The 23,821-nt window shown below is 40.7% G+C and overlaps 1 protein-coding gene across 1 annotated transcript in view; it reads right to left on the reverse strand.

The window, feature by feature from the left end:
• Positions 1–3,307: 3,307 nt before the first annotated feature.
• The window catches only part of WIF1 (WNT inhibitory factor 1), a 60,802-nt gene continuing 40,288 nt past the window's right edge, over positions 3,308–23,821 (reverse strand). The window contains exons 4-10 of the mRNA XM_026648785.1: positions 20,555–20,695; positions 16,128–16,223; positions 14,616–14,711; positions 11,629–11,724; positions 7,770–7,865; positions 7,064–7,159; positions 3,308–4,105 (exon numbers count right to left, since the gene is read on the reverse strand). Coding sequence (XP_026504570.1) covers positions 3,984–4,105; positions 7,064–7,159; positions 7,770–7,865; positions 11,629–11,724; positions 14,616–14,711; positions 16,128–16,223; positions 20,555–20,695 — 743 coding nt within the window. The 3' untranslated portion in view covers positions 3,308–3,983. The remainder of the gene's footprint in view (positions 4,106–7,063; positions 7,160–7,769; positions 7,866–11,628; positions 11,725–14,615; positions 14,712–16,127; positions 16,224–20,554; positions 20,696–23,821) is intronic.

Below are 23,821 nucleotides of genomic sequence, written 5' to 3' on the forward strand. Positions count from 1 at the left end.
ACTGGACTTTGAAACTGCATTAACATTATCTCTAGAAAGCTATTTTACATACTCTTTAGATGTTTCTATTATTTAATAGTTTCTCTTCCTCTCAGGGCTGTGCAGTTGGATTTATGGTGCAATGAAATCTGAATTTACAGGTAGCAGGCTATGACAGGCTCACTGGTTTGATTTTTATTAAATCTCTCTCAATTATTTCTAAAACTGTTTTTCTTTCAAATATGTGGCATATGCCACATGCACAATGGTGTGATGTGGAATGAAGGGGCTTACTTGTAAGTGCTGGGGACGACCTGGTGAAATGTGTAGGAGTTGGAACTCGTGCCATCAATAGCTTTTTACCCTGTTATATCCTAACACAGTGTATGTACCTGAGACGCTGTGTAGTTAAGTGCAAAACCTAATAAAACCTTAAATCTGGATTTCAATTCTTTAATTAAACCTGCACGGAATAAATTTTTCACTATAGACTACTTAAATGAAGAGAAAAAAATGTTTTAATTGTCTAGGTACTTTTCATGTTCCTTTAATCTGTACTTTTACAATTTCCATGGCAAATTCATGAGTCAGGTGTGATACAAAACTCTCTCCTCTAAAGCCTTATTTTTAGTCCCTGCAGACCTTGCAGAGCAACATATGCCCTTGGGTGACGAGGCTCAGTTAGCCATCTGCTGCAGCTTGTTCAGAATACAGCAGCAGGGTCTGCTCACTGGTTTAACCAATCGTGGTGTCCTCTCCCTCTGCCTTCCCACAAGTTATTTAAACTGGTAGTGTTGATTGTTAAAGCACTGCTAATAAGTCCAGCCTATGCTCAATACCTCCTCCTTGAGCTTTGATCTGGTAGGAATTTGTATTTGGACACCACTTGCCACTCATTCTTCACTTTCTAAAAAAAAGCCTCAAATCATTTCCCCAAAACATTCCCTCCCGCCTGGGCAATCACCACTGTTGTGCCTGACATTTATCACTTTTCTCTCCGCTCCCGCTCGACTTTTGGTCTGTTTTGAATTTTAAGAGGGTGGCTTATAAAAAGCCAAGGACTGAATGGCAGCAGAGCCTGCACTCTCCTCTCACCCCCACAGCTGGGCTCTCTAGCTCTGGCTGAGGCTAACACAGACTGGCAGGGCAATAGGGGAATTTTGTACTGTCTGTACCTCTTCCATACAGTGGACAGCTTTTTAAAAGGAACATTTTGTTTCACCACAATCAGTAGCCTCCAGGAAGAGGGGAGGTCTTCCAGCTGCTCCGGATCCATGGCTGTAGGCCATGGGGAGAGTTTGCCTTGCAGAGGAGTTTACAGATACATCCCTGTTCATAGCAGGATTACAGGACTAGACAGCAAGGGATTCCAGCTGTGCTGCTGCAGCTAGAGGGTGGGTTGAGGTGTGCACACATGGCCATGGGCCTTTAGAGGCTCTCTGTCGCTGTTGCGAGCTCTGGCATCACATCAGCCTGGTGGGGAAGCTCTTCTGCAGTGGGAACTGGAGTACTGCATCTTTTCCTATGCTTAGCTGCTCTGCTCTTTATCTTTAAGCACATAAGAACGGCCGTACTGGGTCAGACCAAAGGTTCATCTAGCCCAGTATCCTGTCAGGCTAGCCCAGAGGCTTCAGAGGGAATGAACAGAACAGGGCAATTAGTAAGTCATCCATCCCCTGTTGTCCAGTCCCAGCTTCTACTAATTAGAGGTTTAGGGACTCCCAGAGCATGGGGTTGCTTCCCTGACCATGTTGGCTAATAGCCATTGATGGATCTGTCCTCCATGAACTTATCTGATTCTTTTTTTTAACCCAGTTACACTTTTGGCCTTCACAACATCCCCTGACAAGTTCCACAGGTTGACCGTGTTGTGTGAAGCAGTACTTCCTTATGTTGTGTTAAACCTGCTGCCTGGTTATTTCTTTGGGTGACCCCAAAGCTGTTCTATACCTCTAATTATTTTTGTTGCCCTTTCTGCACTGGTACTGCTGTACATGTTTTCTCTGTTCTCCATCTCCAGATGGCTACACTCTGTGTCAAGAAGCGTGAAACTGATTTTTGGCGCCCCGATATATTACTGGGCAGGAGGAGTTGACTCATGAAGACAGACAATAAATGGGCCTGATCCTACAGTCTGTACTCATCAGTCTACAGGAGTGTTGCCTAAGTAAGAGCTGCAGAATCAGGGCCCTTTGTTATAGTTCTTCCATCATGAATCAATCCCTCCTGTCCATTAATTTTAGCCTCTAATGTACCGGCATCTTGTTCAGATGTTCTGGTGTGCAGAACAAAGGCAGTAAAGAGTGGGGCTGTGCTATGTTTCATATGATTCTGTACATATACAGCCCCAAATGGCATCATTTTGTAACTATCTCACATTGCAAGCTCTCTGATGAGCAAGGGGCACATAACGAGGCACCCATGTCTTGCTCACTTTTTGAGCACAACAGAATATGTAGGCATAGTCTCTCAGCAAAGAGGTGTCATCAGGGACGAACCATTTACTCATAGTCGCCCTTCCTAAAGGAAACTGAAGCGCAAATTAAAGCTGCCCAAGTGTTTATATCCAGACCCTGTGCTTGCAGGGAAGAGCACTAATTATGATACCAACAAGCTAAATCTGTATTTGTATTTCTATTCTACTGGGCCAGATTCCCATTTACACTAAGGCCCCTTAACACTGCCAGAGTGATGCAAAGGGGCCTTAATGTTAATGAGATTCAGGCCCTACTGTTTTTATTAATGCATGGATCTTTGGGGCATGATCGCGGCCTATGCGGTTAAGCTCTGTGTACCACGCATGCATGTGATGTAGAGAGGAAGGGAGAGAATAGGTATCTGTTCATTTGTTTCCAATTTAAAACAAAAACACTATCCAGTAACCATAAACAAGGAGAGAAACACATGACAAACATAGTGATCTTAAACCCACTTCGGTGAGCAGTGTTTATACTTAGTTCCTGAAAATCCATGGAGTGTAGTAATAGCACGGACCAGGGTTCAGCATGCATAGTTTGCAGAGCAGGGGGATAACATGAACATTCTCTTGAGAGATCCTGTGAAATTATTGTGGAATCTGCCATTTGTTGCCATCTCCTCCTCTCCAAAGGCAAAAATGTGCTATTTTGAAGTATTTTTATAAGCCCCAGGGTTAAATACTATCTGTCAGGGATGATGTATCAATATCTGGGGAGGGGGAAATCAGAGAAAATAGGAGAGTTGGGGTGATTTCCCTATTTTTTAGAAGTGGGATCTAACTGCCCTAGAGCTCACATCCCTTCAACATGTCACTAGTGAAATTATAACAGACCACACACTTCAGCCCTCAAAAAACTAAAGCAGCATCTTTATTTTATACATAACAATCAGTATAAAAAGTTTTACATAAGAGCTGTTTTGTTTCCAATATATTATATTGCTTCAAGCCAATGCAAAAAGTTCATACATTATAGTTCTACTTTGTTTACAATATATTATATTGTTCAAATGCCATAGTGTATATTTAATACAGAGCACTCTGCAAAATTGTTATGACCAACAATATTGCTGTATTGAGGTTTTTTTAAAATTAGGAAACTTTTTTGTAATCGTTCTAAGTACATGATAGTAACAATGCAAAAACAACCCTGACTGTTGCTTAGGCAAACTCTCTAGTCATCAGATCAACCGAGGGCAGCTTCTACAAAATGCTTCACTTGGAAATTGTTTCATTTTTGGAAAATATTTGCAGCTACATAATCAAAAAGGAAAGTTTAAACATTACTGAAATATAGTACAAAACACTGTCCAAAGCACTGAAACAAGAAGCCTATATAATTGTGCTAAAGAAGGATTTATAAAACTTAAAAGGAATAGTAAATATCAGCTCAGTGGTTTATAATGAAGCTAATAAAATTCAGGCCAGTAATCTTAACTGTAATGAACAGCATTTTAACATTCAACACATGAAAGGTTAATGAAGGCTATGAACTTTGTGTAACATAAAACGTTTCAGATGTTTGAGTTCACCAGATATAATTGGATTCGGGTGGAACATGCCTCTCTTCAGCCTTTTTAGGTGAAGGCGTGTGCTGTCTGTGCTTGGGGTCTGTTGGCCTCAGGGCACTCATAATGCTGGCTCCATACCCTGAAAAATTGAGAAAGAAACTACAAAAGCAGACTCCTGGTTCATTGTTAACATTTCAAATTGAAACAGTTTTTCCCATGGGAATGGAGGGAATTTTAATACACATCATACAGGTGCCCACAGGAAAAAATGGGTGCCATAAGACAAAAAGTTAATCATGACAGGATGCCGTCTCTCTGGCTTTTACCGTAAGGCTGCCTTATCACAGAATCACTGCACTACAAGTATACTTAGGGCTATAATACTGCACTGGATTCACAACAATGTTTGATGGACAGAGAGTCAAAGGCAGCCCTTAGAGATGAGCTTTAAAATGGTTTTATTGGTTTGCTGAGCACAAAAATCCCAGTGGAGAATGTGTGTTAATTATGTGCACTTTACTTCGTTTTAAAGCCAAATACAAAGAAAACAAGAATGGCAGCAACAAACACCCAGAAAAATAAATTAAGGATCTGAGATACGTTGTTACTGAAATTGAAAATGGGATAACAAGTATCAGTGTTGTACCTATTCGTTTACTGTTTCATTTGCAAATCTAATTACAAAACCTCAAGAGGACATGACTTAAAAACTGAATTTCAGGGTTGCTTTATTTTTTTACCACTTCTCTTTAAGAATATTGTTGGAATGAATGGCTTCTCAGTACAACTGCGCATGGAACTTTTAAATCAGTGGTGCCAAAACTTTTCCTGTTATGACCCGCCCCCCCTTACCAGTAATGGAATCTGTTCATGCCCCTTCCTCCATTACAGCACAGTTGGCTCAGCAGAGGAGTTTGGGCTGAAGGCATAGCTTGGGGCTGAACTGGGGATGAGGGAGGAGGTGGAGCTAGAGGTGGAGCTGGCAGAGAGGGAATGAGGACTGAGCTGGGCTGGGGGTGGTGGCTGGGGGCAGAGCAGGGCTGGGTGGTGCTCTCTCCCTGCCCCCTGTGGGGGCTGGCCTGGGCCCTGCCGTGCACCCCTCTGAACATTCCTCAGCACAGTTTGGGGACAACTGTTTTAAATTGTGGGGATTATTTTAATCTTTGTTTTATAGCCATTGACTTTCATAGCCAATGAAGTCGCCCCTAAAGTAGCTACATTTTTTCTTTCTTTGAAATTAAACATGAGTCTGACTCAGAGATACTTGGTTTTATTTGCAGAGTAAAATGAACTCAAGCACAAAGGGCCCTATGCATAGTTTCAGTAAATTCTACTTAGGCTCTTAATACAGAGGTGAATTCTACCCAGGGTGGCCCCAACCTGATGATTGCAAAAGGTGTTTTGCCTAACTAAGAACTGCAGGACTATAGCCAGTCTTTAAACTAACGTATTTATTAACGAGGGCTTCAAAGCCCTTGGAACAGACACTAACGTGCGAATACTGAATCCTTGTACCATGGCATGCATGCTACACGTTTTGTGCTTCTCTGGGGGCAGTAAAATGTACGTGTATTCACAATGAAAAAATGCTCACTTGCTAGCTGGTAGGTTAACTTTACAGATGTGTTACAAAAAGATGGCATTAAAATTGATAGTGATTTCCAGATACTTGATTTTTAGCTATACTGTGTCTGTTGTAGGTGTTAAAGTATTTATTCTTTTGTCAGGGAATGGCATAGTTAGGCAAACAAATATACAATCCAACATCTTCTAAACTGATTCCCAAAGCCTTAATTTTAAACCATAACTCATTCCTGTCAGAGTATGTTTTGGCTTTATAAAAACACTCGCAGTTATTCTCTGATGCATTTTAACATGCACACCTTTCTCTACCCAGTGGATCACGGACATCAACATCATTTAAAATTATTTTAGTTCAATTTATACTATCATGTAGGTTTATGTCTGGTGGATTTATTAAGCATATGGCATTAAAAATAAATTGTTCTGAAATTTTCATTTTTACTATCTAATAAACTGGAGCAGCTTATACCGGTAACAAATATGCTAATTTTTTCACTGCCACTTTTCAAATTAACTACTGATAGCAAACTAATAATGTTTACAGCAACCATATATCTTATGAATGGTTGTATAAAAAAGGTCTCAATACTTCAATTTGTTGTTATTATAGTACTGTATTTTATGATATGTAAGGCTGAATTGGAATTTGTCATCTGGATCTAAATTGCTATTTCAAGTCATTTTATAACTTTTTGTTATTGGGAATAGAGATTATATTAAATATGGAGATCTTAAGGATAAATTAATTCCTGGTTTAACTCCACTGAAGTCGTCAGTTGCCTACACATTGCACTAGGTGTCAAATAGATCAACAAAGGTAACATTGAGATCAACAAATTTTGGAACCTTTAAGTCTGGTTTAAAAAAAAGTCAATTAACACCCTTACACACACCTAAATTTTAACCTGCTTTAAAGTTGGTTGAAAATTGGACGGAAGATTTTGCAAAAACGTTGTCTATTTCTCTGAAATTTTGAAAAAATCCAATCAGCTCTAAACCCCTATGTAATATATTTGTATTTACAGAAATGTCTATCCAGTGTTCTGAAAGCCTGATCCAAAGCCCCACTGAAGTCAATGGGAATCATGTTGTTAGAGTAGTGTGTGCACAGCAGATACAGTAGGGCGCACTTTCCAAGATTCTCATTGACCTCAGTGGGGTTTGGATCAGTCTCACCGCATCGGCAGAACATAAATTAGGTCACGTAGAAATTTTCTCTATACCAAATTTTAGAATTCCCAATAGGCAAAAAAGTGAGGTTAATCACTGTAGAGTAGTTTTGAATTGTTTTATTCTTTTTTTGTAATTAATATACAGTTCACAAAAAGTAAGTATTGAAAATGTTTGGGATAATTATTTGTGTGCGTACATTTTAAAAAATGAAAGGATTATTAACTAAGGAGAGTGTTTTGTTTCTAGTGATTGTGTAGTAGCTTTGAGCCAGCCATTTATAAATGGAAGATGATCTGTGAAAAGCTCCAGTATGGATTCTCAGAGCTTTGTTCTCACTTACTTTTGTTGCAATGTCTTCCATGCCAGCCTTCTTTGCATTGACATTTGTTAGGTTCCACACAGGTTCCATATGATCCACAGCCAGGTTCACAGACAGCTGTAATCAAGTGAGAACATGAATTCAACTTCCTTACATTTCACTCAGAGATAAAGTTACATAGTTGCTTTCCCTGCTATTCTTTAGAATGTTAGTTTTGGCATGGCCAAGGGCGCTAGCAGTAAATCTATAATTTTAAATTGACTGTGTGCAGAATTCTGAAAATACTTGCCCCACTACTGAAATAAGGCCTTATTTAACTCTCTTACGTTGGTGCAAAACAGGAGTAACTCTATTGAAGTCAATGAAGTCAGTAAGGGAGAGGAGAATCAGGCCCATAATATTTACATTCATAAAAAGGTAGATTTCCAGTGGTATTTTGAAATACCAGAGTATTGAAATGTTATTATCCAGAAACATTTGCTTTTTATACTGATGTGTTACTGCTTTAAAGAAACTCATACTATTGAAAGGTTTGGTTGTTGTTTTTTACAAGTTCTTTGTTTTACAACCACCCCCTTAACATCAATAAATGAAGCATGTCCATGAAGTAAATTAACCTGAGCTACCCTGGCAACACAGAGTTAGTGCTGATGTTGAGTAATAAGATACTGTATTGCTATCACAATGATCTTATAACAAGGATTGATTGAGTAGAGTTAGTACTTACGCTTTGAACAAAGATCTCCTTGGTAACCTTTGGAGCACTTACATTTATTTTTACCAGTACATTTACCTCCATTTCTACATGGCTGTTGGCATTTGCCTAGAAATAGGAAACATGAAAACAATGGTCTTAGTACTCCACTTATACAAAAATAATTACAGGGAGAGGGAGGAAGATAACTGTTTTAAAAACACACTTTGTGTTTGAAATATTCATTGGATCATATTGTTAAAAAGTCTTGTGTGTATGCAGTAGATTTTGTAGGGGGGCACTCTCTTATAGGCACGGGAAGTCTAGTTTTCCAAAGATTTATATGCATGCATAAGCAGCTTGAAAATTGGGCTAGAACTGGGCATGGCCTCTGAGTGTCCACACAGACTTTGGCTACACTCAGAGCACTGGGATTTTGAAGAGGGAATTCAGTGTGCCCTCTATGAGTATTGCCCACTTCTCCGTACCCTCCTAGGGCAGCTGCAGCACAGTGTCACTGTGTCATCATTTTGCAGCTAGCTGCAAGGAATATGAGCTCAGGGTCCAGGCAGCTGGGCACAAATGAAAGAAACGGGGGAGGGATACTAGGGCTTTCCTTAACAACAGGATACTCAAGAACTGAACAAATGTTGCAAGTATTTGCAGGAAATAAACAGGTTGGCTTGGCCTGTCACCTTACAGTCAGAACCATGTGTGCTCTGTAGATGCTGTAGGAGCCATTCCATGCTGCAATTTACTGCTCCAGAAACCAAGCTTTCATTTAAAAAAATGTTTCTAGCTTCAATGGTTGTGAAGAAAAGCTTGAAAATGTGAACTGAATGTAACCAAGGCAGTGATGTCTACCTGAGTCTGCAGACAGCCTGAAACTTGAGTTAAAATAGCCGTGAAGGCATGGCATCCTGACGTTTAACTTAGGCTTTAACTCAAGCTGCTAACCCATTGGGCAGCCTGGGTTGCACCTGAGTTGTTAACCTAAGTTAAAAGCTGAGTTGCCATGTTTTCATTGCTATCTTAACCCAAGTTAGCCAGCACGGGTTAGCTAAACCATGTTAAGAACACACCCTATTTTTGCAGTGTAGACATACCCGCAGATTAACTGTGGGCTAAAATGTCTTCTTGGAATAGAACAAAAGCTAAATGCTATGTGCTGTGCTATGTACATATCTGTTAGTGGAACAGAAACTAAGACTGGGAAATGGAAAAAGGAACAGCTCAGTTGGTGAAAGGAGAAGAAATAAAAAAGAAAATTACTACTCGCCAGTCTCAAACTGAAAGAGTAATTAGAGACAATGTATAACTACAGTAAGAAGAAACCCGAAGGACTTGGAGAATGCTTATTAGTATTGCAAATTACGGTTAGTACATTTCCCAGGAGTTTTAGAGAGGGACTCAGCTATTAAAGGATCTTGCAAAATGTTTAAACAATGTAAACAGGGACGGGGGGAACCCTATTTGCAATCCTCTGAAGATGGCTTTCTGCCTAATGCAAAGGTTTTCTTCCCCTGTTTATTCTGAAACCTCCATGACTGAATGTAGCTGGCTCTGGATCTAAGGAAATGGAATGAGATTTGCTTCTCCTCTGATGTTATAAGCCTGGTCTAGCATTTTTTTTAGTCTCCCACTGTTGCACTAGTACTGGTGCAGTGCAGCCAGGCTGGCAGCAGCCATCAGCATTTCAACGACCATGGCCCTGATCCCAGAAAGACCTAGGCATGTGCATAGCTCTATTTGCTCCTACTGAAGTCAATGAATTTTCAAGTTAGTTCTTAACATGTTTTGATCCTTTTTTCTTTATATAGGAATTGATTTACTACCTGGATTTCCATCTAAGTCAATGGGACTACTCATGTGAGTAAACCTGCATGTATACCTAAGTCTCTGCAGGAGTAGGGCCCATCTCACCTACATCTGCCCTGGGTAAGGTTAAATGACACTATGGTTAAAAATTCCAGAGGCTGGTCAACACTAGAGTGGCTGCTGCTGCTACCAGTCCAGATGCACTAGTGATAGTACACCAGAAGGAGATTAAGAGAAGTGCTAGTTTTGTCACAACCTTAAAGGAGCAAGCAAGATACACTTTTAACACAAAAAAAGGAATGAAGATTGAGGAGTATCCTACTTGTGATTTGTGTTTCAGGTAGATCCGGATTTGGTGGCACCTTGCTATATAACTGAATACTGTGCTTTTAGAAAGACGTATTTTGTAAGATGTTGCCACAGCAATGGCAGATTACAAGAGATTTGATTTCCAGCCTACAAGCAGGAGGTTTTAGAATACAGAGGAGTTTAGTTTTTTATACCCATGTTTGTGTCGGTTTAAATGGAATAGCCTTATTTAAATGTTCTATAATACGGCTCAGTATATGAATTAAAAAAAATACATAAGCCACTGACAAAAAGTATGAACTGCCCACACTTTGGGTCAAACCCTGATCAAATTCATGTGATAAATTCCATCAATGTCAATCTTTTCTCAAATGAGGGAAGGAAGGGGAGAGTGCCAAGGTTTCACATTCAGACTTGATGTAAGCAGATACAAATGCAGTGGAAATCAATGGAGTTGTACCTGCTTACACAGCTCTGAGTTTGGCCCATAGAATTAGAATGAGAGGAAAGACACTCATACCATAACACTGTTGAAAGACCACTTGTCCATTTGCGTAACTATAATAAAACCTTGATGCTTCCCACTGACTTTGATTTTGATGAGATAAAAAACTGCTAGAAAACAAACTGTGCAGCATATAAAGATAGGCAGGGGTAATCTACAAAACATTTGATCTACATGCGAATACTGTGCCAAATTTAAGTCTTAACACATTCTGATTCTTTTTTTCATTGTATAGTAATTGACTTATTACCATCTTCTGTTACTGCACTGTTTGCTGGCCCTTATTTCCATCTGTATATTGAGATGGTGAGTTAAGTTTCATGTCTGTGGGAGATACACTAATTTGCTTGTTTGTCTATACTGATGTTAAGCATTCAAAGAAAAAAATATTACAAATATAAGGCCAAACTCTGCTTGCCTAACTCATGTGCATAGTTCCAATGAAGTCACTGAGATTACCTGCATGAGTAAGGTAAGAAAGATGCAGCACGGAATGTTGTTAGAGGGATACAATGCAAAAAGTATAAGTTGTGTGTATGTTTTCAAAACCAAAACACTGGCACTCCATCCCAGCATGGGTCACTACTAAATTAATCTAATTTAACAGAGCTATGAGAAAACTCTTATCTTAGGCTAAGCTAATGTTTGACAGCTGGTGTCCTAGTTTTGTCCCAGGCTAGCTGCTTTCCACCGGTACCTTTACGCAGAACAGTTAGATTGACTATAGACTGAAATATTTTGAATGGCTTTGATGCTAAACATCTGAAAATAGCACGTCTATTGATGTTTGTGACAAGAAGTTTTCAAGCTGCCATGTGAATGTAACTTAATACTTTCAACTGAAGCTGTCAATCCTTTCAGTCCTAGGTCCCTTTCCCCCAATACCAATTAATATTTCAAGCTCCATACTCTGCTTTTAGAATCTAGAGGCTCAGTTCTAATCTCACATGCAGGAGTGTAAATTGCTGCAGACCTGGTACACGCATATGGTGTTGACTGAGCGCTCATGTAGCTAGGGTTGCTGCTAAATCCATGGATTTGTTTAAAAAAATAAACAGAAAATGAGATGATCAAACAATGAATTGATACTCATCAGCTGTGAAGATTGCAAACACAGGCCTGGCTCACTCTCAGAAGGTCCCAACCTGCCCTTTGAGCACCCCAGCTGTCAGGCAGCACAGAAATGTGTCACTTGATCTTCCAGCTACTGTAACCGGAATAACCTTGGTTTAAGTGAAACAATGTAAAGCTGAGACTCACTAATTTCACAATAGTTTCCCTCGAGTCCTGAAGGACAAATGCATTTTCCTAGATAGAAGCAGGTTCCTCCATTGAAACAGGTTGTTGTGCAGTTAGCTGAAGGACATAAAACAAAAGATTAAATTATATGTCTAATGTAAAATTATTTCTACTCTAACCACTTTGGCACTCACCTGAGAGGTTGGAGACCCCCGTTCAAATCCCTTCTCGTCAGGCAGAGGGGGAAATGAACCAGGGTGTCTCACATCCCAAATGAGTATCCTAAATGAGTATGTCTCACATCCCAAATGAGTATCCTAGGCTAAGGATTATAACTGAGGTCATCTGTGTTTTGTGTAGAGGTAGGTGTGCTCAGATCATGCCTGCCTGACAGGGCCCTGCAGGTGAGATAGGTGGGGAATGCTTAGGTAATGCTTGGTATGAGAGAGGCATTTGGATGCCTGCCCAAGGCAGCAGTGCACGCACTCAGTCGCAGAAACCTAGACACCTAGGGAACTTTTACAGCAAATGTTTAGATGTTTGGTGAGTCTGGGTTTCTACAGGGCTAGAAGGCAGCTGAGCAGCAGTTTGTGGATCACAGTGGTACCTAAGTCTAGGGCGTCTAAGACACTTTGGGGATCTGGGCCAAACTCCTTTACTGAGGACTAAATACATACTAAGCCAAATGGATTCTGTAAGCATAAGGGACTATAATTGCATATCTATCTGCAGAATGTGGGTCTAAAATACTTCCTTTAAAACATGACTTTGTTACAAAGCTCGTTGAAGACCTATTGAATTTACTAACCAAATGTTTTGTATAGTTTTGTGTTCTTACACCTTCTGTGTGATGGACTATTTAGATATATTTCAGTAGGAAACTTTGTATTTTTTAAATATCCAACACTTCTGGGATGGTGAATATCATACTTCCTTTACTGTTTTTTATTGATACACTAAGGTCATTATATCAAAAAATATTAAATGGAATAAGTTACTTATTTTTTAATCTGTCCAGATGCAACAAGTTAATGCACCAACCTTTCATCTAAGGAAACCAAGGTCCAAATCTTTTATTCCCACCTCCACCAAGCCACAAACGGAAATGAATTTGCTGGCCACTCCTACAGTCCCTCAGGGAGCCAACTAAGGAGGTAACGGTTGTATACATTATATATTATTCATTTCGTGTACCTGAGTGTTCAAAAGTGAATGTAAGTTGCACCTACCATCTGCTGGTTTATACATGTGTAATTTGCACTACAATGAAAGTCACCTCTGAGTTTTGGCCATGTTTTTTCGTATCTTAACATTAGCGCAATCGTGTGAAGAGGACCAGGAATGAAGTAGCAGAGATGTACTAGGCTGGATATAAAGTGCTGTAGTCATAACATTCTGTTAATATTGTGATGTGGAGGATGTAGATAGACACAGAAAGTATCATAGGTGTACATATAAGGTCAGACAACATAAACAAATGTCTGAGGGGACACTATCATACATAGTCCTCTTGTCAGGATCTCTGCAGGACTGTACCATACAGCCAAGAATACCTTATGACTAGGGCCCTACAAAATTCACAGCCATGAAAAACGCATTACAGACTGAAATCTGGTCTCCCCCCATGAAAACTGGTCTTTTGTGTGCTTTTACCCATGGGCGGCGGGTATAATAGGCCAGGGGAGGGTTAGGGCTAGTGCCTCCCCTGGCACTGCTGTGGCTGCCGGACCCCCAGTTGTGGGGTTTGGGGGGAAGTTTTTTATTTATTATGCCCCATGCAGGTTCCGGGCGGCTGAGGAGGTGGTATGTGCTGTTCAGCTTCCCAGGTTCATCAGTAATCTCCCTGGACTCCAGGGAGCTTACTGATGAACCCAGCAAGCTGAGTAGCAAATACCACCTCCTCAGCCGCCCCAGAACCTGCACAGGGAATATCAAAAGCTTCTTCCAGACCAGAGATGCTTTTCCCCAGGCAGCTTGGAATCTGGGAGGGGAGGTGCGCCAGGGCTGCCGCTGGCCCAGGACTCCTCTGGGAAGGGGGGCTCGGGGCTTTGGCTGGCCCATGGCTCCGGCCGTTGGGGGCGTGTGTGTGTCTTGAGGCTCCAGCCGCAGGGCGGGGAGGTGGGGGGTTTGGCAGGTGGAAGGGGCAGAGCCGGGGCTAGCCTCCACAAAGGGGGCCTCCACAGGCCATCCATGCTTTTACTCTATACTATACAGATTTTATGGGGGAGACCAGTGTTTCTCAAATTGGGGGTCCTGACCCAAAAGGGAGTTGTGTGTGGGGGAGGGTCACAAGGTTATTTTAGGGGGGTTGTGGTATTGCTATCCTTACTTCTGCGCTGCTTTCAGAGCTGGGCGGCCGGAGAGCGGCAGCTGATGGCTGGGCACCCAGCTCTGAAGGCAGTGCCCTGCCAGCAGCAGCGCAGAAGTAAAGATAGCAATACCATACCATGCCACCCTTACCTCTGTGCTGCTGCCTTCTGAGCTGGGTGGCTGGAGAGGGGCGGCTGCTGACTGAGGGCCCAGCTCTGCAGTCAGCAGCGCAGAAGTAAGGGTGGCAATATCATACCATGCCATCCTTACTTCTGCACTGCTGCTGGTGATGGCTGTGCCTTCAGAGCTGGGCTCCCGGCCAGCAGCCGCCACTCTACAGCTGCAGAGCTCTGAAGGCAGCGCCACCGCCAGCAGCAGTTAAGAAGTAAGGGTAGCAGTACCACAACCCCCCCTACAATAACCTTGTGACCCCCCCCCAACTCCTTTTTGGGTCAGGATCCATACAATTACAGTACCGAGACATTTCAGATTTAAATAGCTGAAATCTTGACATATGATTTTTAAAATTCTATAGCTGTGAAATTGACCAAAATGGACCGTGAATTTGGTAGGGCCCTAATTATGATCCACTACCACCACTGTGGGGAAATCAGCATGCAAGAAGGTGGGATAGGGAGTACAAAGGTAGCTGTAGCTGGTGGCTTACAATTTGACTGCTTTTTATTCTATACTGTTACCTTTATCACAGTTGACGCCATAGAATCCAGGAGGGCAGATGCACAAACCTGGTGTGACACAGAGCCCACCATTCATGCAGCGGGACGCACACAAAGCTAATTTGACGAGAGTGAAAGAGAACAAAATGCTGGCATGAGGGAGAGATGAACATGTCAAAATTTGATACAGGATTTTATATAACAATCATTCAAAAAAATCAGTAATAAGCAAAAATAGTAGTTTTCAGACAACACTTTTCCTCCTTCTGCTTAGTATAACAAGTCAGCTTTGCAATATAAAATAGCTAATGCAGAAAGATGTTTCATAATTATGCGTATAGATTATAGTGGTTGAAGTAACACTGTAAAAAACTGAAGATTGACTTTAGTGTTCATCCTACTTAATCTACACACTAAGAGCAAAAATTGTCCCTTACACAGATTTTTCCCAAATTGAGGACTGAAAATAGCGAATTTGGACTCATTGAAATATTTCAGTTGTGTGAGTATGGAATTGGTCAGGGTTCAGTCCTTTGTACCTATGGATCTTGAGCAGGGGGTTGGACTAGATGACCTCCTGAGGTCCCTTCCAACCCTGATATTCTATGATTCTATGATTCTATGATCTTGGGACATCTGTCAAGGCCAGGGCCATCGGTACAGCAGTCCGGTGCCTCCACATTGCCTCGAAGCTCCCACAGCAGCATGGCTTTTTCAGGTGCTGTGCTCTCGTACAGCCTCCTCCCCAGCTATTGTTGCTACTCTACCCAGCCCTTGAGGAGGAATGTCAGGGAGCAGAGTTTTACTTCATGGTTGGCCAGTATTAACTTACCCAGGGAATGCCTGCAAGGCTGAGTGAGAGATGTCTTGTGACTGGCTTCTGCCCTCTCCTGACACTCTACAGAGCACCCATGCAAGGGCCTTCCCCAGGGTTGGGAAGAAGGAGGAAGCATGTACAAGAGCTAGTGTACTCATCACCTAATCCATAATCCCATCCCTCTCACTGCCCAAATGCATTGTTATTGGCTCCCCTTCACTTATGGAAAGAGAAGGGAGAATCTACCCGAAACATTTTCCCTCTCCATTGTCAGTCTGCTTGAGACACAGCTGTGGCATCCAAATTAGATACTATCTTCAAATAACAAATGCAAAACAACAAGAACACTATACTTGATTTTCCAGCTAGTCTTCATTAGCAGAAGAATTCTATTTAATCTCTTGCCAGATGGATTGTTTGTGATTAAGGGTCTCTTACTTGTTGGTCAATTTCATGTTTAATATATCCTTTAGAGAGCAGATATTTTTCTTTAGAAGTTGGCATTTTCATTAAGCAATTGATGTTTTCATTAGCTCTGGGGTCATAACGATAATTTTCTTGTGTTTGGATTTAATATGTACAGATATCTAGCAACACGAGAAAGCCTCCAGGAAAGGCCATTTACACTATTGAGAGAGAGAGATTTCAGTGCAGTGACTGCTCTTTTTCAGTAGGACTATAGTGAAGAAAACAATTGAGGGAATTTTTAAAGTTACCTTTCTCACAATGAGGCCCGTAAAATCCATCTGGACATTCACAGACATGCCTTTCATTGCAAAAACCTCCATTTCTGCACCCTCCTGGACATTCAGCTTCATGAAAAACAAAAACATTGTTAATCAGATATTACATACTTCAGTTAGCACTCCACTTTCAACAGTGTCGATACAGTCTATTGACAGAAGAGCAAAAATAACTGGATAGCAACTTTTGTTGAGGTGAGTATCAAGATTTATCGACCAGAGCCATAAATGCTGATTGAGATGGAAGCTCAGCTAAAAATCAATCTCTTTGTTAATCTACAACTACAGGTTGCATCATATGATCGATTGCACTCTTGAAAGTACCTGTGATACTGTTCTACCACTCTGTGCTAGTCAATAGACTAATGAATAATGTGGCCTGTCTGCAAAACCCACTACCTTAAACTGCCTGGAAATGAATAGCTAGCCAATACAGATCCTGGAGCACTGGTGTCATGCTCCTAGTTAGATATACTGCTTACCTAGCAGGCTCGGCTTCAGTTTTTGGCTTGATTTAAGGTGTGGCCCGAGGCAGAGTGCATTACATTACTCTAGTGTTGGATCTGTATGAAATGAAAGACTCAATCTTCACACTGGGCGAAGATGATGGGGAGGAAGCATTCCTGCCCACTGATCCCATATCCTCATTCAACCGTTAGTCACATCCCAAATCTCTACCCAACAGTGGCCAAGGCATTTGACAACAGTGGAAGAGAAACACATCTGGGCATCATCAGCATTCTAAAAAACATCACAGCCCATGCCTCTTCACTATCAACTGCCTCGTATCCACATTGAACAAGAGGTGGGAGAAATTGGAACCCTACGGAACCCCTCCCCTCAAATGAACCCTCAGGGCAAACAAGCAATTGGTCCAAAATACCTACTGAGATCTCTCAGACAAAAACAAAGCTACTGAGTGGCAGCCATGTCTACTTCCACTGGAGCAAGCCAACAGTACCTCATGAGCAGTGGTACCAAAATCAGCATATAGCTCTAACAGTATCAGCATGGTCATCTGCTATTTATCTTTCACCATGAGGGAATTATCTACCAAACTCTTTGCCAAACCTTGTTCTGTAACCAAAATGGCAAAGTTCAAAGAGCTCTGAGGTAGACAGATAATCTGAGAATCACCTTGCCACAACCTCCTCAATATTTTTAATCAAAATTAGATGAGTTTCTTGATGGTAATTGGCTAGATTGTTAGTATCAAGTTAATTGTTTGTGTGTAATGATCATAAAACAGCTTTCTTAATTGACAATGTCTGTCAGCAATGGCCCCAATTCTTCTCTATTTTTGTCTTTACCAGAAAGTGGTACAATCCATCAGGCTGATGCTGGAAAGATGTACCACCAACCATTGACACAATCCAACTCCTGAATGGAATTAAGTGGAGTCCAAAGTTTAAATATTTGCAGAGTTCACAGATAATATTTTACTTTTGCTGCAAACTGTAGAATGTTTGTAAATTTAGATGCGCCAGCTTGCATGGGGTACTTCTGCAGGCCACAGATATTACAAACTGTAATTCACACTAATTCCCCCACCCACAATTTTAGTCAGCTGAAAGTATACAGATTAACTTTTAAACAAATTTCCCTACGGAAATCATAAGAGATGGTTAAATAAAACTACAGGCAAATATGGCAAGCTGTCATGATTATTAATCATTTTCTGTCCTGGGTTACATCTCTACAATCCCTTTGAAGTCAATAAGGTACCATGGGTAAACCTGAGAATAGAGACAATGGAACAAATTCTGCTTTAAAAGGCTCTGTATGTTGTGCAGAAGTGAAGCTCTAGACCACCAGACAAAAGCGAGTGAACTGGAACTGGAGAAGACGAAAAGGTGAAGACTGAGAGTCACTATATATAAGCTGTAGATATAGGAAGCAAAATGTATTGCTATAAAAATAAAGCTATCTGAAACAGTAGTAATAAACATAGAGACATTTTGTTTTATTTTATTCCAACGCTGTACTCTAGGATCCTTTCTGGAAATGTACTTTCCTTTGTGCCCAAATGCAGAGCTGCTATTCATTACAGAAAATGCATCCTTAAATAAATGCCATTTCAAATAGAAAAATGGAAAAATATTATTTTTTGTGTGGCCACCTCTTAGCCACTACAAAGCCTCCTCTTTCCCACAAAATTGCTCCCTGGCTTTCCCTACTTCCTCTAGCACGGGCACCTTCCTGGCTGGCCAGGAATAGCTGGAAACCATGATCGAGGGCCAGGCAACAGGGAATATGAGCTTCATGGCTGTATGACAAGCTTCATTGTTTCCTCTCTTCTTTCCATGGGGGACTTTAAAAACACAACCAAACCAAAAAACTTTTATGAACCAACCTACCAGTGAGAACATCCCCATCTCTCCCTATAGCCGTCACAAAATGCTGCTGTGTCTATGTCCCTAAATTAAGCACAAAAATGACAGGCTCACCCTCAGATAACTGTATATGGGCCGAAAGACATTGGCATGATAGATCTCCTCTCTTGCATGCCCCTGGAGTTTGGAGATTTGCCCCTGCAATGTGCTGTTGTCTCATAGGCTCTGTGAGTGAAGGACCAAAATGACCATTCAGCCTTAGTCCACTGGGCCAACCTAAAGCTAAAACTGCATCTCTGCAAATTGATGATGATAATAGTAAATGATAGCACATAAAATATGGCTTGGATGAAAGCTGGATGGGCTAGAGAGAGTTCCAAACTCATAGAAATAAGTATTTCCCCAAAATACATATAGGTTGGAGCCTTACAGTCTCTATCAGGCAGGTCACCACTACACTTCATCCAAACTTTATTAAACTTAATAGCTTTAAGTAGAAATAAAAATTAAAAGTTCTAAAATGCTTTTGAACACTGCTGTATTTGCAGCAAACACACACATTGCCGTGTGTATAAGATTTGCATTTTTAAATCCCATTAAGCTTCCCATCTTCCTCTCTGCCTATTTCTTGCCCATCCCCACCCCCATTTTCTCTCAGCTAATTGGCAGAAGTGAGGCTTCAAAGGAGAAGGCCAGCTCCTCTCTGCTGTTAAGCAATAGTGGGGTTTCAAAGAATAAACAGCTTTTGCTCCTGCTGCTTGTTCTTTGAAGCCCTGCCATTGCCAATTAGTTAGGAGAAAAAGGGGTGGGGAAGTAAATGGGAGAAGAGGAAAGAAGACTTAAGGGAATTAATAACAATCGCATTCACTGTACACAAACTGTGTCATGTTAATTTGATACAACTTCAGACAATATCTGATAACTGCATTATCTTGGAAGCTAAACTTTTAAACATTTTCTGTAGCCTCAAAATTTGTGTCAAAAACACTCTCCAAAAAAGCTATTAACTTTGGGTTAATGTTTCATAAGTATATTTACATTGTTTCCCCCCCCCCCAAATAAACCGTTTCTAAGGATGATACACTCTTGGGTGCTCTGTCGTCAGCCAATATAACTTTTGATTAATTTTTTGTCAGTACACCTCAGCGTGTGTATATTGGCTGATAAGCATAAACCTTGAACTCAGAAAGGGCTCAATTCTGCCTCCCTTATTCATATAGTAGTATTTTACTATGCAAATGACCCTAGTGAAATGAAATGTATGACCTACATAGTAAGGTACTTACTCAATATAAGTAAGGGTGGGAGAATTTGCACCTCAGTGATGTCCATTCAAATATCTCTGTGTACTTTACAAATATTAACTAAGCCTCATGGCACCGCGGTGATGTAGGTGAGTTGTGTTATATCCATTTTATAGACAGCTGTACTGAGAAACAGAGAGGTGCCAGACAACATTTTCGAAAGTGGTCACTGACTTCAGCTATGTCAACTTTTGGGTGCCCAGTTCGGGATTTCCAGAGGTTCTGAGCAACTGCAGCTCTCACTGACTTCAAATGGAGTTGAAGGTACTCGGCACTTCTGAAAATGAGGCCCAAGTTGGAGACCCAAAAATTGGGGGACCCCAACTTAGCAGCCACTTTTGAAAACGTTAGCCTATCTATATCAGTGGTCTGTGGAGAGCAGGTTGGTGACATGCTGCTAATTCTCCTTGTTTCCACCTGCTGAATCACATTAATAAGAAACTTAAAACTTTACTAATATTTGTTTCCCATGGGAGCCATTTCTATAGTCACACAGAGATGCTGTGTGATTATGAATGGGAAGAGATGTGTCATCAAGACGATCTTTCTAGTGAGATGTAGTTCAAACTATGAAAAACGTTTAAGAACTCTTGGCCTTAGCTGCCAGCAAATCCGTGGCAGAGCCAGAACAACAACCTATGAATGGTGACTCTCGCTTAAATCTGTTTAACCCCAATATTGCTGTTATGTCTGTCTGTATTGGGAATGAGACTTGAGCAATTTAACCATCACAGACTAATGATATCCGGTCACCACGGCTTACCTTGCTGACATGTTTTAAAGAAGATAGCATTTTGGGGTGTTTGGAGGATTACATTGCCTTCTGAATTCATTATGATCACAGTAACTTCAAACGCCGCTACTCCATCTTGTTTTCCAAGGCATGGAAATCCAACCTGAACAACTAAAAAGAAAAAATATGTATAAATATTTAAACCTTAATATATTGTAACCCCACGATAGTCTTCAAACCATGATTTGAGGACTCCAATAACTCAGACAGAGGTTAGGGGTCTATTACAGGAGTGGGTGGGCAAGATTCTGTAGCCTGCAATGTGCAGAAAGGTAGACTAGATGATCCTGATGGTCCCCTGTGGCCCTAAAGTCTATGAGTCTAAAACATTACATCTCTCTGATATCTGTTATTTGTGAAAACTAGCAGGTACAGACTATGTTGTTAACAGTCAGACAAAACCACTTCTACTTGTACCCCAAAGTAGTTAGTCTTGTAAAGCAGACTAGGGGTAACATTTTCAACAGTACCTAACTGACTTATGTGCCTAACTAACTCTCATTTTTCAGAAGTGATGTAGGCGCAGATCCTCAGAAGTATTTAGGTGCCTAATTCCCATTGATTTAAATGGGAGTTAAGTGCCTAAATACCTAAGGTTATGTCTACACTGAAGCTGGGATCGAGTCTCCCAGCCCAGGTAGACAGACTCGCACTAGCAGGGCTTGAACTAGTGCACTAAAAATAGTCATGTAAACATTGCCACTCTAGGCACCCGAGCTCAGAACAGGGGGTTAGGTGAGCTTGAGAATCCAAACTGCTGCCCAAGCTGCAACCTCCACACTACTATTTTTAGTGGGCTAGCTCTAGTCCCACTGGTGCGAGTCTGTCTCCCTGAGCTGGGAGGCTCGCTCTCAGCTGCACTGTACACGTACCCTAAGACCTACTGAGACTCAGGCTCCTAAGTTACGTTTTAAAATGGGACTTACTCCCTTTTGAAAATTTTATCTGATATAGTCTGTTCTTATGGACACGGCCATTGATATTTAAATAACTCTTTAATAAAAGCTTGTTATGTGAAGTGATGGCAGGATAGCACACTTAGTAAATAAGATAATTGATGAAAATATTTTAAAGAATAGAGAGACACCACTTTGACAGAACTCCTTGAGTGACCTAAATGTGATGGATAGCTGGAGATTTGCACACTCTTCTTGGAGAGCCAACATTTTTGAACTACAAAGAGTCTTAGTAAGTAATTAAAGGCAGTAAATCTGGAGTATTTTAATGAGGAGGAAGGCCTGGTATCCCAGAGCTTTGGAATGAAGTTATGTGATTGTCACAACTGATCTTAAATAATCTTCAGATGAAGCAATTATCTCCTCTCTTCATGACTGGCTCCTCCTTGCTCCTTTATAAATTGGATCCAGCTATCTGTGATCATTCACGCATTTCCCCTAAATTTGGTCTGAGACTTCAGAGCAAAATACTGAGCTAAGAGCTTTGTATTTTGTTTGTTTTAAATTGGTTGCTATAAACATTTTCTGTAAGTAATAGGTGGGCAATTTTTGTTGTTCGTTGTGTTACTTCTATATACCATAAAGAGTCTCAAATGCAAGTTGTGTATATAATATAAAAATACAACACAGTTTATTACTAAAACTTATTCTGCATCTGACAGATCCAACATAGCTAAGGGACTGTTGACATTTTCATTATAAAATCTGTTTTTACTTTTATATTGACCTCTTTAAAGGACTATTTAAAAAAATAGATATCCCTGCAGTAAGTGGAAAAGTCATGCTGTGGATTAAAAACAGTTTAAATGCAATGAATAATTTAAATTTTAGTGAACATTTGCTTTTCTCAGTGCAAAATATAGTAAATAATGCTGTGCTCAAGAGAATGGTATTAGGAAAAATGTCACAATGTTTTGTCTTAGAGGAAATAGAGGTGAAATTTGGTGATGCCACTATGGGCCAAAGCTTGGATCCATTGTTAATGACAAATCTCCTGTTGAGTTTAATGGGATCAAGATTTGATCCTAAATTACTTCAGCCTGTGGATTTAAATAAATAGATTCATAGAGTTTAACGCCAGAAAGGAGCATTGGACTATCTAGTATGACCTCCCGTTTATCACAATACATTAAATTTCACCCAGTTACCGCCTGTTAACTGGTTTGATTAAAACATAACTTGTGTTTGGCTAAAGCGTATCTTCCAGAAAGGCTCCAGCTTTACTTGAAGGTATCAAGAGATGGAGAATCCACCACTTCTCTTGGTAGTTTGTTCCTATAGCTAACTACCCTCACTGTTAAAAATGTGTTCCTAGTTCCTAATATGAATGTGTCTGGCTTCAGCTTGAAGCCATTAGTTCTTGTTATGACTTTCTCTGCTAGTTTAAAGAGCCCTTTAGTACTCGGTATTATCTCTCTGTGAAGATACTTATGCACTGTAATCAAGTCACCTCTCAATCTTCTTGTTAATAAACTAAAGAAATGGAGCTCTTTAAGTCTCTCACTGTGAGGCATTTTCTCCAACCCTTGAATCATTTTATTTCGTGGGAGACCATGTGCAATGATGCCAGCATCCTAGGAGTTGAATGTGTAGTAGCCATGAGATTTTGGGCTGGAATTTTCAAAACAGCTTAAGGGAATTAGGCCCCAACTCCTTTGAATTTCAATGAGATTTGGGCAGATAATTCCCTTACACTCCTTGAAAATCTTGCCCTCAATTGATTTCAACAAGAATCATCTTGCTAAACTCCCACCCTGTTTGGCTGAAGTACCAGCTAATCTTCACCTACTCTACTTCCTTCTCACCTGCCTCCCTCCGCTCTGCTACTTCTCTCTGCTCTTCCCCCCTCTCTTGTGTCTATTAAGATTGAGGCACCAGAGAGAAGTCAGCCTATCTGTGGCGCCCTTTTCTCCTCCTCCCCCTTAATGAAATCGACTACAATCCTTTTTGGCTGAACTGCTGTACAAATTTTACTTTAAAAATATTATTAAAATTTGGTTTTTAATGCTTTCATTGTTTGTTGACACACACATCTACAGAAAACTGATTCAGTGACACCTAATTTGCCCACATTAGATCAGATTTGGAGAAGTAATTCACAAGACACACAACAGACACATAAATTAACAAATTAAGTGCAGACGATTGAACATTACTTTATAGGATGCGTTTATTTAGCCATGCTTAGCTAATTTAGATCTGCTTGCAGACTTCATTTAAAAAAAACCCTTCATACTAGCAGCTCACTGTTAACTAATGTACATGCTGCCAAACTGATTAC

This window comes from Terrapene carolina, unplaced genomic scaffold (genome assembly GCF_002925995.2).
Source record: "Terrapene carolina triunguis isolate 2854851 unplaced genomic scaffold, T_m_triunguis-2.0 Scaffold68, whole genome shotgun sequence".
NCBI lineage: Eukaryota > Metazoa > Chordata > Testudines > Emydidae > Terrapene > Terrapene triunguis.